The sequence below is a fragment of the Thunnus thynnus genome, chromosome 18 (genome assembly GCF_963924715.1).
Source record: "Thunnus thynnus chromosome 18, fThuThy2.1, whole genome shotgun sequence".
Taxonomy (NCBI): domain Eukaryota; kingdom Metazoa; phylum Chordata; class Actinopteri; order Scombriformes; family Scombridae; genus Thunnus; species Thunnus thynnus.
Genome location: NC_089534.1, coordinates 26,622,081 through 26,635,753, shown reverse-complemented (window position 1 = coordinate 26,635,753; position 13,673 = coordinate 26,622,081). Strand labels below are relative to the sequence as shown.

Genomic DNA, 13,673 nt, shown 5'->3' with positions numbered 1-13,673 from the left:
GGATCCCACACTTCCCATAATGTGACTCTATAGTGGCTCCCTGCCTAATAAATGCCCCTTTTTTGTTGTTGTCTGTTTGTTTGCAGATTTTTTATTTCACATCATGCCTTTATTATCAAGTTGACAGTAGAGAGGTGACAGGAAATGAGGGGGTAGAGAGATTTGGAATGACATGCCATAAAGGTCCTCTGATGTCATCAGGGTCATTTTGGCAGACTTGACAAAGCTCCTCCAGAGCCCCAGGAGATGTTAAAGAACTGATTAATTGGCTGAGTAGTACTCCACATGATTAGTAAACTGATGTAGGTGTTGGAATTTGAGGTGTTAGAACTGTGAAAGCATCTCTGCCTCACTGGCTGCTGTGAATAAATTCTGAGGACCTTGTGCTAAAACGTGTACGTGCAGGCAGCACTTTGGTTAATGTGATGATCAGGAAGAGCACATTAGACTGATTACTGCTGGATCCTCTTCCGTGGAAGCAGCCTGTGTGCCATTCAGGAAGTTAACAGAAAGGAATTGATTTTCAGCTTTGATGTTTACTCCACTCTCTGTTGTCCTACTTGTTGTGCCGCTTTGAGAATCCACCTTTACCATCCTTTGCTTTCCTCTCTCTCTCTTGCCAGATGCTTTGCTAACTCTCTGTACATCTCTCTTTTTGCTTTTATTTGTGCCTCGCTGTGCGCCGTTCGCAGACCGAGCCGCGGGGCTCTGCTGTCGCTTGGTGGTTCCCTGCCACAAAGGGATGCCCCGCCTCGCCGACCTGTCTGTCAAAACCAAAGACGTGTGGGAGATCCCGCGGGAGTCGCTGCAGCTGATCAAGCGTCTTGGGAACGGGCAGTTTGGGGAGGTCTGGATGGGTACGGATCCAGTCGCCTCTGGAAGAAGAGGCCACATGGAAGGAGCCACACTGAGTTAGCAGAGACACCAGACCAACTCCAAAACACAAGCAAATAATCCAGTCTGGGAGGTGGGGGAGGGGGGGGATCAAATGAGAAACTGGGGCAGGAAATTTTGATAATTCTCAGTTTGGGAATGTTGCCAGGGAAATACTTCTGGTTTTATGACCCCTCCTCCCAAAATCATGTGGAAAAACATCCAGTGTGTCAGGAGACTCTGCTCTCACAGTCTAAAGATGGCCTCCTTCCATGTCCCTCACTGCATGCGCCTCTCCCCGGTAGTTAACCCTGTGTGCCTTGCCTTCCCTCCCCTGTAGAGAGTGCGGATGGTTTGTGCTTTAATTTAACGGGCGTGTGTGTGAACTACATCCCTGACACTGTGGGCTTGAGTCATGATGCCTGGGAGATCAGCAGAGACGCACTTGAGTTGGAAGTAAAGCTTGGGACGGGATGTTTTGCTGATGTGTTTTACGGTAAGGGACCACCCCCTCCCCCCTCAACCCCCCCTTTTTAATTCTCTGTGGGCCACCCTGGGAAAAAATATGAAGATTTCCATCAGTGCTTTTCCCTGCATTCTAATAAATGTGGCAAGAAACAATTTGCAATTTTGTTTACTAATTGGAGATGAAAGCAAATTCTATCTTATCCCTCTCCAGCATTCCCGCAGGATATTTGCGTGTTTGTTTTGTAACACATAATCCTTGAAATCAGCTCTTGCTGTTATTTACAGTAATTAATTGAATATGCTCTGAAGTATGGAACTCCAAAATGATCGATATTAAAAAATAAATATGACATTATAAAAGAAACTGTCAAATGAATTAATAAAGTAAAATGTATAAAAAGTTAGGTGTTCCTCTTATAAAGGTTTTTAGGATCTCAACGCTGCAGAGGTAACTTAACCAGCTAGCTGCTGCTGTTGGCACTAGCTCTTCACTTTGCTGCCGAGAAAGAATCTAAGTAAAAATGCTAGTTAGCTGGCTAACTACGTAACATGTAGCCTTATTAAGCTAAATAAAACTAGAGGTTCACTATTGTGTCTGGGCATTGTGTTTATTTACAACAGCAGTAGCTGGTTGATTGATAATTACTGTGGCATTGTTGGGAGCTAGCTGGTTAAAGTCTAACTGAAATTAAATTGTGTTTCTTTCTACTGTAGCATACAGATCCATTTTGTAAATTACATGTACTGTGCTCTCTTTTGGGAAAAAAAATCAAGATGGACTCAAGATGGAGAAATTTATATTCTATGATTATATGACGGTGCCCTCTCCCTGTGCATGTATCAGAATGCTGTTAAGTGCAAATAGCCAGTCAAAGCCCTTTAAAGTATTGTGTAAAGCCTTTACCTCATTCTGTCATTAGCTAACAGTGACGGTGACTAACGGCTTGACAGCAACCGGAGACACAACACATAAAGAACCACAGACTTTTAACAACATCCCACATTAGCTCTCTAGCTCCCTAGCTAATGTCCGCTCCTTATCTCTTAGCAAAGACACATCTTATCCTGCACTTAAGCTCGCTGGATGAGCTAACAGACAGACAGATAAGTGAAAAATGACGATCATTTTACAGGCCGTATAACTAATCAGCTAGTCTGCTGTAGAATTTTGAACAGCTTAAAAACTTTGCTGCAAATGTCAACATCGTGCAGTGTAGATGCTAAATGGTTATTCTTCAGTAGCACTGCTAACAAAAGACTGTCCTCTTTAGTTTGTAAGCTACAGTTACTATAATTACAGATTGTTTTATATTGTGTCTCCATGCACCTACTGGCTCTGCTGTCACTCAAGCACATGCACTGTTCCACATTAAGACCTTTTTCTGCCTTTCAGTAATTCAGTAATCTCTGACATCATTTTTTGTGATGTCAGTTGGGCTTTAAATTTGGTAGCAGTCCTTTTAAGAGAGGCTGGGGACCTTTTAATTGGCTGAGGAGCACAGATTTGTGACACTACTGTCATAAAAAGAGACACTGTTAAAATATAAATGTAATTACAGAAAATTCAATTATGAACTAAAAAATGACTTTCGAAAAGGGGAATCTGAAATAAAAACTTATGATATAAGATTAAAACTAATAATATTTAATATTTTCTTATATTATATATCTTATGTTTATCTTTTACTTTATTACTACTTATTTATATAACAGTCATTTTGTTCTTCCATATATAAAACATGAGCGTGTGCATTCTGATCATATTCCAGCTGGACAGATACTGGGAGGAGGGCTTCTCCCAGATGACACCCAGTTTCTGGGATCCTTTTACATCTCCACCCAGCAGGTGACCATCACCCGCTTGGCCCCGACTCCCAAAATGTCTGCACAGCTGCATCACTGAAAAAGCCTGCTCTGATTTATGAGCTAACTCTTAAATTAAACCCCCCAAACCCGCCGAACACATGTAGACCAAGTGTTAGCTGATGGGCTCTGTTGTCCCTTTGGGTCACTACTAATATTCCTGCATCCATTACTGTGACAGAAAGAGATAAATGGAGCACTACTTTATTGGAGTGATTACAGTGATCCATATCTTATTATGCGTGCTCTGACACAGTAGCTCGAGGCAGTGCACATTGGCAGCATAGACATGCTGTGTTACAGTAACTGGCGTGCAACCAGTGAGGAGCTTACAGGCTTGCTTTTGTTAATCATCCTACAAAGGATTATCTGCTCCCGTGTTGGAGTATTGTGGCTCTCAAAGCCCTGCTGGATCCCTCTCTTGGCTTTTAAAAGCCATCTCAAATCAAGGTCCACTCTAAATCTCATACCCATTTAATTATCCTTCAGCACAACCTCTGTGTATGAGAATTAAAAACAAGCTGATTCTCATACTGTCTCCTGATCTCATTCTATGTTGCATGTTTACCTCACTGTCATTTCAAAGCAAGACTTATGCCCTTGTTTTTGACTACACTTGCCTCTCACCTGCCAATCATCTCTTCTGATTGGACCTTGGGGTAGTCAAGTCTGACTTTGAACTAATGTTATTTGAATATGACTTGATATTCCTACTGTACTGATGCCAGTGTGTGTGTATATGCCAGGAACGTGGAACGGCACCACTAAGGTGGCGGTAAAGACTCTGAAGCCTGGCACCATGTCCCCTGAGTCCTTCCTGGAGGAGGCTCAGATCATGAAGAAACTCCGCCATGACAAGCTGGTGCAGCTCTACGCCGTGGTATCTGAGGAGCCCATTTACATCGTCACAGAGTACATGGGCAAAGGTAGATGAACACACACACAAACATATGCATATATACACACACCGTTCATTAACAGGCCTCCATACATTTCTTTGCAAACGCATTAAGACCCCTTGAGTTTTTGCACTTTTTGTCATGCAGTCTCATATACTTAATTTTATAATACTTTCATTCATTATTTTTAGCCTCTAGAGTTTAAGTCAAACCCCTCTTTCATCAAAGAGAAAACATGTCAAGCTTCTTGATGCAACATTGATGCAACATCGTTCAATATACCCCATAATATCCCTCATAGTAAAGGCCTAAAACTGAGGTCCAAACCCGGGTAATCATGTCTTTAAAACCCAACCCGATTGGGCCAAGTTGGTACTGCCAAATTTGAGACCCCAACCCAAGATCAGAATTTATATTTTTGCTTTATGTCATCCATACTGATCGTTAGTTCCTCTGGCTATTACAATGCATCAGCTACACTGATCTCAAGAGGAAACTTGTGGAGTGTTGGAAATGAAACGGGTTCAGCATTAATGCGGTCAATACATGAGGCATAATGGTAAGGTTGGTATGAAGTAGGAAAGGTCAGGGGAACTCCAAAATCATTTTGACTCTTCCTCTAGGGACTATGAATTTCCACAGTAAATGGAGATGTTGAAATATATTGCTGTAGTCCAAAGTGTTGGATAGAGTTACTGATTGACCAATGGACACCACCAACCTTCCCTTTGATTGACCCTAACTGCCACACTAGTAAAAATTTGAAAAACAGCAAACAAAATGTATAAAAGGGTCTGAATCCAAAGGCCTGTACTCTTTGTGTGCCTGTTCATGTTCTGTTGTGTTTATAGGCATGTAGTACAAGCGTGCAGACATTGCAAAACATATTCAATCTAAGTGTTTTTGTTCCATTTCAGTCAGAATAACAGTAACTGTTCTGGTATGGTAAAGCCTTTGTTTCAAAGAGGCTGAAGATGATTAAGGCCTTCAAAACAATCCTCCAAAACACTGGAATTTAGAAACCCCACAAGAAAGAGCTGTAGACGCACATTAAATGCTAGAGAACACAAGAATGGAAACTTTGATGTGCATCACTGTGTTGCATGCAGAGGCTGCCACATCTAGGTCAGCCCACTGAGTTAGATAGAAGAATGTGTTTTCAAAAAAAACAATCCAGGGTGAAATATCGTGGATGTCAAAGTATTTTGTGGTGATCATCAAGTCCGCTATCCTGTTTTTATCCTGTAACTGTCATTATTGTTGATGATATGAAGTAGAACTGAAAAGACAAATTACAAACCCCATGTCTCCAAAACATTCAGCTGTCAGATCGTTGCTTTTGATTTGTAATTGTTGAATTACAAACAGTTCCTATAGAAGCTGGGAGCAGTGGGATACCAGTGATTCACTGATGGATGTAGGCCACACAGTTTGTGTCTTCATTGTTTGTATGTTTACATGGACTGATATCAGACATCTGTTTATGTCCACTCACTGTAGGAAGCCTGCTGGACTTCTTGAAGGATGGAGAAGGGCGGGGGTTGAAGCTGCCTAACCTGGTGGACATGGCTGCACAGGTATATATAGATCAAATCACGTGCCATTTACTTTGTGTATCTGTACACTTGCTTTTTTAAAATTAGCTTTGTGCAAAAAACTTTTCGGATACTTTTGAAACTACTTAATACTTAAAACCTCTCCTGGACAGTAAATTCTCAGAGAGAACCGGGCCTTTTTGAAACCAGCTTATATTAGAAAAAGGCCTTTATTTCTAATTTCCCCTGTTTTAAAGGTCCAGCGTGTAGAATTTAGTGGCATCTAGCTGAACAGACTTGGCAGAAATGGAATATAATATTCATAAGTATGTTTTAATTAGTGTATAATAACCTGACAATAAGAATCATTGTGTTTTCGTTAGCTTAGAATGAGCCCTTTATACCTGCATAGGGAGCTGGTCCTCTTCCACAGAGGCCACCATGTTGCACCGCCATGTTTCTACAGTAGCCCATAATGGACAAACCAAATACTGGCTCTAGAGAGGGCCTTTGCATTTTTTGTGAGTTTCGTGGCCACCATAGGTTCCCCTACATGCTTGGAAGGGGAGGGGGAGAGGAGGGGTATTCAGTTAGTTGCAATCTGCAACCTCACCGTTAGATGCCACTGAATTCTACACACTGGTCCTTTAAAAATACATTTTATAATTTTTTAGTTTAAAAAACTCCCCTTTCTGATCTGCTCCCATGCTCATTGGCTGTTGAAGCTGTTTGCTACTAATGTAAACTCAAAATTTCTGCCATATTTATCTGTTGTCTTGATAAATTCATAATGGAAATTTCTACAGCACTAATTCCATCAATTCAGAGTCATGTCATACTCATTTTTATTCACAAAATATTTCAATTCAACTCTTTCTATTTCTGTTTGCTGTTAAGCCTCAGTTAATGAAACTCAACACTTCCTGCACCAAAATTTCACATTAAAATCCCTCAGTGAATGTAATTGTTCCCTTTTCTGATTGGCTTTTAATTTGAAAAACAGAAGAAAAATGTACATATTCTAGTGAGGTGCTGGCTTTCAGGAAGACATAAAAAATAATGATAATGGGAAAGCTGAACACTCATAACTTTGACACAATCATTTATTTCAACATATAAAGAGTGATGTTCCCACAAACTTCTTTCTTCAGCATAAAATCCAACAGTCACCGGACCGATGTTTATACTAACTAGGACAGATGTTTCAAATTAGGACAATCAGCCTGAAGGACATAGAAATAGAGTCTCTTGAGAGGACAGTCCAGACAAGGCTTTTAATGTGAATAATATGCAGGAAGTGATGAGTTGTGTTGACGGTGGTGTGTTTCTGTTAAAAAGAAAAACATGACATGACTCTGTTGTTGATTTAATTAAATTAGCGTTGTGTACTTGTACATTATGTTGTCCATTATTTGAATACCAGCTTTTATCTGAGAACTTACAATATGTGAGTTCAGATGGAAGCAGATCAGTTGCAGTATTCAGCAGAGACAACAAGACGATTGTTTCCATCAGCGTTGATGCAGCCTTGCTCACTGTGCTGTGCTCCAGGTGGCAGCGGGCATGGCCTACATCGAGAGGATGAACTACATCCACAGAGACCTGCGCTCCGCCAACATCCTGGTCGGAGACAACCTGGTGTGTAAGATCGCTGACTTTGGCCTGGCCAGGCTCATCGAAGACAACGAATACACAGCTCGGCAAGGTGGGGCTTTTCCTCTCCTCTCCCACAGACACACACACGTATACATACACAGTATTTACTGCACATACTTAATGCTCCCACTCACACACACACACAGTCATACTGTATGGCTGCATTAGGTCATGGAGAGAATTTTCTCAGCAGGCCACATCATTTGCAACACACCCACATCAAAATGTTGAGCAAATAGTTAGCAGTGAAGCCATAATCAGAGTCAGCTCCAAATGTTTGCTCACTGTTGCACTGAAACAGAGAGTGGACACTCCTGTCCCCAGAGAGAGAGACTTATACAGCATTTACTGTACAGAAGAGACTGTTACTCAAGTATTGACCATCCAAGCTGTTCAGTGTTTGGAACATTTGTCAGTGAGCTGATTAAAGAAATCTTCCAAGCTTGACTGTTCATGCTTGACTCTGGAAAAAGTAGTTCCCAACTCAAAGTCCACTTAGTAGATTTCTTTGGGGGCTTTGAACTACATCACATGGCCTTCATCAGCAGATTGGGTTGGTCCAGTTGTCATCACATGATCTAAGTATTAAATTGCTCCATACTTAGGTCGCTTTAAGTACAATACATAGGTCACGTTATGACAGCTGAATTATCTGAGTGAAAACTGAGCAATTCCAGCAGCTGATGAGGGCCATGATATGTGGCTGAGAGCTCTGGAAGAAATCTAGTAAGTGGACCTTGAGTTCAGATTTGTTTTTGTCAAAGAAATTTGGCATTTCATTTGTTAATGAATTGATTTTATTTCAAAAGCTGATTGTTTTTCATCATACATTAGCCTGTTTCAACCTCTGCTGCAAATGTGGCTCATATCAAGTCAAGCACCAATAAACAGTGTCTGTCTACACCCAGTCTACATCTGTAAATGTCCGTCATCTCCCTGTTGGTTAGTTTGAGCTCATGACTGCTGTTCCTCTTGATGAAGTTTATTATCGCTCAGTGATGCCGTCATGATTCTTGAGATTTATTTTCTGCCTTTGACATATTAAATTGTTTTGCAGCGCACATGTTTTTGGAGCTCTGTTAGTTGTTTCGCTTTGCTTTTAAAAGTCATATCAAAGTGCTGACTGTCAGACCTTCTTAAGCTGGCAGATGTTGTAAATTAACATTCAGCCTAACATAACCCAGCTTTGTAGAAGTGATTGTACGTCTGATTAACCTCCCGAACCCTGATTTTCCTCTTCAACATTCCACTAAGTAGGCCTAAAATACTCTGTGACAGAGCTTGTCTGCACCTCTTTAGGTTTTAGAAGTGAATAGATCTTGAGCAGAATAAAAATGAGCTATTACTAAGGCAAAACACACATCTGTCCTGGCACATAAAAGCACTTTAAAAGTTGACAAAGTTAGGGGACAGATTACAAAATGAATGGTCAAAATGAAAGCAGCATGTTGATGATGCTGGCTTTCCCAGTATGAGTAAAGCACCAAAAATGCTGAATCATTCACTTCCCATAATGACACTCAGTAACATCCTTCTTTCAAACTCCTAAGTCCCAGTTGGTAACGCAGGCTTTCCGTAAAAAAATGTAGCATCCGAGCCCCCCACAGTAAGATAACCATGATGACATCATCAGGTTTACTTTCTCAGTCATTATAAAACTGTTGTCACAGGCTGAGTAGTACTCCTCAAATAGCGCTGGGAGATTAAAACCATATATGTAATGAAAGAAACATTTCCTTGATAATAGATAATAAATCACATGGCACTCCTTTAGTAATTCCAGCCTACTTCCCAGAATAGACACAGAAGAGTTGATTGAGAAAGATAAACACACCAAATGCTTCCAGTCTCAAACAGCAGCAATTAGACAGAACCACCCAACATAACATAACATATCTGCTTGATGATGAACATAACTGATCTAAGAAATGAGCTCCCTGGCTATAAACATTTCATACTGCAGGAGTTTTAAGGATTTATACTGACAAGATTGGTTTTGTATAATTTATTTGGTAACACTTTATTTCAAGTCCTCCTATTTATCATTTATAAGCAGTATATATAAACATTTAATAAAGTTTCTAACTTCTACTAAGAAGATATATTTTATATCATTAGAACTGTGTTTTACTGTGTTGTCATTCATTACCTGTTTATATTCCATCATCCTCTTATGAACTACAGGAGGAGTTATAGAGTGGTTAATACATTAATAATACATCAACACTTATGTCTGCTTATAACTACATTATAGTGTCTTACAAGCTATTTATTAACTCTTTATATACTGTTTGTAAATGCTAAATCAGGGACTTACCATTTATTTCTTTAAAGATCCCCTCCAGACATGTAAAAATATTCTGCTTTGAGTAATAACTTGTGTCCGATATGTTTTTTCATTGTGTTGACATTGTTAGAAATTCTTAAAATTACATCTGCCCCCTTTTTCAAACTAGTTGTGATGTCACAAACTATGCTCATATATAAACGTCTTAAACTCAGATTGAAAGTGAACACAGAAAAACCTTCATTCTTCAGTAGATGAATGTGAAAACAAACTCTGCACATACATCATTCTGCACAGTGGAGCTCAAACAGCCAACATCCAAGGAACAAGAGGAAAAACTTTTTTTCCTTTTTTTTTTTCTTTCTTCTGTTTTTCAGTTTGAAGCCTGTGCAAATCTTGGTCATTTTTTCACATTCTGAATAGTCTAATAGGGAATTTTAAGCTCAATAGAAACTTGACTTAATTTATATTGGGATGATATATACTGATATCGACTGATATGGAAAAAAATATAGTAATGACATTTTTGCCCAATTTTTATCAGCTGAGTTCCACCATTACCTAGATAGTAGCAGAGATGGCATTGAAAAAGTTATCAAGAGAAAATGACAATGCCAGCTGGTCCAGAAGACCACAGCTCTTTACCAAACACATGTTGTTTTAGGGGTACAATAGGTCACTAGTTAATTGTTATGGAATTTTCCATCTTTAGAGGTTATAAATTGGGTTACATTGGGTCAAGCTTGGCTTTGAGGTCAGACTTCAGCTGTCTGTGATGTTTTGGGGAAGGCAGAAACCTCTCTGATGGAGGGTATATCAGCATTTCCATGGTTACCAAGGTCAGAAGAGGCTTCCCTAAACAACACAGATGGGTGGATGACACAGTCAGATGCTCCAACCAAAACTGCTGAAATTACATGCAACATGACTTAAACTGTCACAGGTAAAGTGCAGTTCCTTGTTTAGAAACTAGTGAACCAATCAGACTAATTTTTCATATTGTGGTTTGATAAAGACTAGGACTCAGACCTTCACAGGGCAGAACAGAAAGAGACAGCATCGTTTTTGGTTCTCCACTTGGCCAACTGCTTCAATAAACATTTTCAGCATTAAGACATAAAAAGTCTCGTGTTCGCCTTTCTCCACTGCTGACCATCGCTCAAAATATCCACACCATTAATGCTCATCTCATCTCACTGCAGGCGCAAAGTTCCCCATCAAGTGGACCGCCCCGGAGGCTGCGCTGTACGGCAAGTTCACTATCAAGTCGGACGTGTGGTCGTTTGGCATCCTGCTCACGGAGCTGGTCACCAAGGGTCGGGTGCCTTACCCAGGTGAGGAGGACGAAGGGTTAAATGAGCAGCACAGGGTTTTAACTGTGGTGTAGCTTTCACCTTGAGCCACTTGGAACAAGTCAATAAAGTAGCTTGATAAGGAGAAACCTCTCCTCTCTCGTATGACACGGAGTTCTTACCAAAGTACACACACAGCCTTTTCTATGACGACTGGCGGCCACTCCTGCTGTTTATGGGAGTAAAAGCTTCTTTAATGCTTGGGTAACCTTCAGTTCCCTGCCAGAATGTGAGATAACCCTTAATTACCGCAGCTCGCCTGTGGGACAACTTGGAAACAAAAAGAGAAATAAGAGAAGAGGCGGAGGCCGAGTAGAGCTCCATGCAGGGAGGGGGAACACATGTTTGTCCAGATGGGTCTGGTGGGCTGCTTGTGCCTGAGGGAGAAGGTGAGGAGGGTTAGCATGCAATGAGCTGAGGGAGCAGCATCATTCTAACAGATGTGTAAACAGCTTTCTGAGGCCGTCACTGGGTTTTGTTTTTGACAAAGCAGACAGCAAACCCTTTTAAATATCAGCTACTCAATTAAAAGGCTTTAGCAGATTTAGATTGATAGCGCCGGGGATTTTAAAGCCCGCTGTCTGTTTGTGTTGAAGGTCACCAAGGCAAAATCAAAGCAGTCAGTCTCCTCGGAGCTGTCATATTGATCTGTTTAAGAGCTCCCGGCGCTCTTACTCACCCTCTATTTGTGTTTGATTTTCAGGCATGAACAACCGCGAGGTGCTGGAGCAGGTGGAGCGAGGCTACAGGATGCCGTGCCCCCAGGACTGCCCCATCTCCCTGCACGAGCTGATGCTGCAGTGCTGGAAGAAGGACGCCGAGGAGCGGCCCACCTTCGAGTACCTGCAGGCCTTCTTGGAGGACTACTTCACAGCCACCGAGCCTCAGTACCAGCCCGGGGATAACCTCTAAACTCCCCTCCCCTTCCAGACCCTCCCCTCAGTCTCCCTCTCTGCGGGGGTCAGCTTGGCTGGGAACGGGACTGGCCGCCAAACAGTGCTGTTCAAAAAAAAAAAACGGAAAAAAAAAAACTCTGGAGCCTTCCCAGCCAGGTTTTTATTTTAGGGATGTGTACAGCTTCCTCAGCTCAACCCGAGCATTTCAGTTCCACCACCAACCCCCTCAAAAACACAACCCTCAGTCTCCAACATGCCCCCTGGGGGTCTGAACTCTGAGAATGCGGCGAATGGGGAAGTTTATATGGAGGGGGGGGAGGATGGAGGGAGTCAATGCAATGAAATACCTGTATTCAATGTAAATAAGAAAGGCTTGTTTTAGTTTATTTGTTTGCTTCCGTTTCAGATTTTATTTTCTCCTGCACAAAAATAATAATAATAATGATAAAAATGATAGAGGTAAAGGAAGAGAACCATTTCACGGACGAGCACCTGATGTGTACGTTTGATTTTCTAGAGATCCAACTGGAAGCCTCCATATATTTTTTTTTTCCATTTTCCATATTGTATAAAAAATTCACCCTCACATTATTGCTTTATTCTTGACTCCTCAGTTCATAGTATTGCAGAGGCTTCTTCAGACGTGCATGACGCAGTCCTCCATCATCAGCCTTTTTTTCTTTTCTTCGCCTTCCTCAGAGCGCTAGCCGTTAGCCTACAACATTCTTTTACAAATGATATACGTCACATTTTGTAAATTACAGCCGAGCGTGTATGGATTTTGAACATATCCCTCCTCGCTTGTAAGATTTTCAGAAAATGTGGGTGGAAATATTTCTGTCTTTCTACCACGAGTGTTTTTATTTTGCTGGAAGAAAGACAGGAGGAGTTAATTTAAGAAGAAGTATGTATGTCTTATCTGAGCTGTCGTTCCCAGGCCTCTCGGCGTCATCACGGTCCTTGTTTTTGGGGAAGTCGGCGTTGACAGCGACATTTTCCTCCTCTCCCTGCACATCTGCGCTCGAGCCTGCTGGGCGCCGACCTGCAGCTCAACCTGGACCACCTCACCTCTTGAGTTATCTTTTATTTTATGTTTTACTGACAAGGTTATATTCTATCAGTATTTGCGTATGTTTTTATTTAACCCTGTCAAAGTGCTCCTTTAAGAGTCAGCTGTACTGTATGTTTAGAGGCCAGTTCATGTTGCAGTTCACTCCGTGCAGAATAGAAATTGTTGATTTTGCGATGATGTGACTTTAAAACAGAAACCTTTCTGCATGGGCTGAAATGAACATGAATTGAACCGGGCCCTGCAGCAGGGGTGTGTTTCACACACTGACCCCCTGTGAGATCTGGTCTTAATGCAGATGGTTTCATGGTTCATGGAATCCCCTCATTTTTCAGTTGTACAGCTAAATGGTTTTTAAGTGTCGCTAACTTCCCTCCTTTATATCTTTCATTTCCATTTTTTAACATAACTTGTTTTGTTAATTCAGTGATTTGGCGTTTGAAATTCAGAAAAGAACAATAAACATTTTACACTCTTTCCAAGACACTTATTTTCTACATCCTGTATTGTTCGTGTGCTTAAACAGTTTGGGTGTGTGCATGTTTTTATGTGTGTGATTGTGTGTGTGTGTGTGTGTGTGTGTGTGTGTGTGTGTGTGTGTGTGTATTTTTGAGACTTCTTACAGGACACAAATAAAAACTAAAACAGCCAATTAAAAATGTAAAGAAAAGTGAAATAAATGTGGATAATCCATAACAGTGAAATAGAAATGGAAGAAAAAACAAGTGGTTGTAGAAATTGATAATAATAAAAATTATCAACATGATTAGACTGT

General features: G+C 41.0%; 1 protein-coding gene across 6 annotated transcripts in view; it reads left to right on the top strand.

The window, feature by feature from the left end:
- fynb (FYN proto-oncogene, Src family tyrosine kinase b) overlaps positions 1–13,375 on the top strand; it is a 77,126-nt gene extending 63,751 nt beyond the window's left edge. For 4 of the 6 annotated variants that reach the window (XM_067573176.1, XM_067573175.1, XM_067573177.1 and 1 more), the window contains 7 exons: positions 693–857; positions 1,214–1,369; positions 3,951–4,130; positions 5,604–5,680; positions 7,190–7,343; positions 10,784–10,915; positions 11,637–13,375. In XM_067573176.1, coding sequence (XP_067429277.1) covers positions 693–857; positions 1,214–1,369; positions 3,951–4,130; positions 5,604–5,680; positions 7,190–7,343; positions 10,784–10,915; positions 11,637–11,845 — 1,073 coding nt within the window. In that variant the 3' untranslated portion in view covers positions 11,846–13,375. The remainder of the gene's footprint in view (positions 1–692; positions 858–1,213; positions 1,370–3,950; positions 4,131–5,603; positions 5,681–7,189; positions 7,344–10,783; positions 10,916–11,636) is intronic. The other 2 variants (XM_067573179.1, XM_067573180.1) reach the window with 2 other exon arrangements.
- The last annotated feature ends 298 nt before the right edge of the window (positions 13,376–13,673 follow it).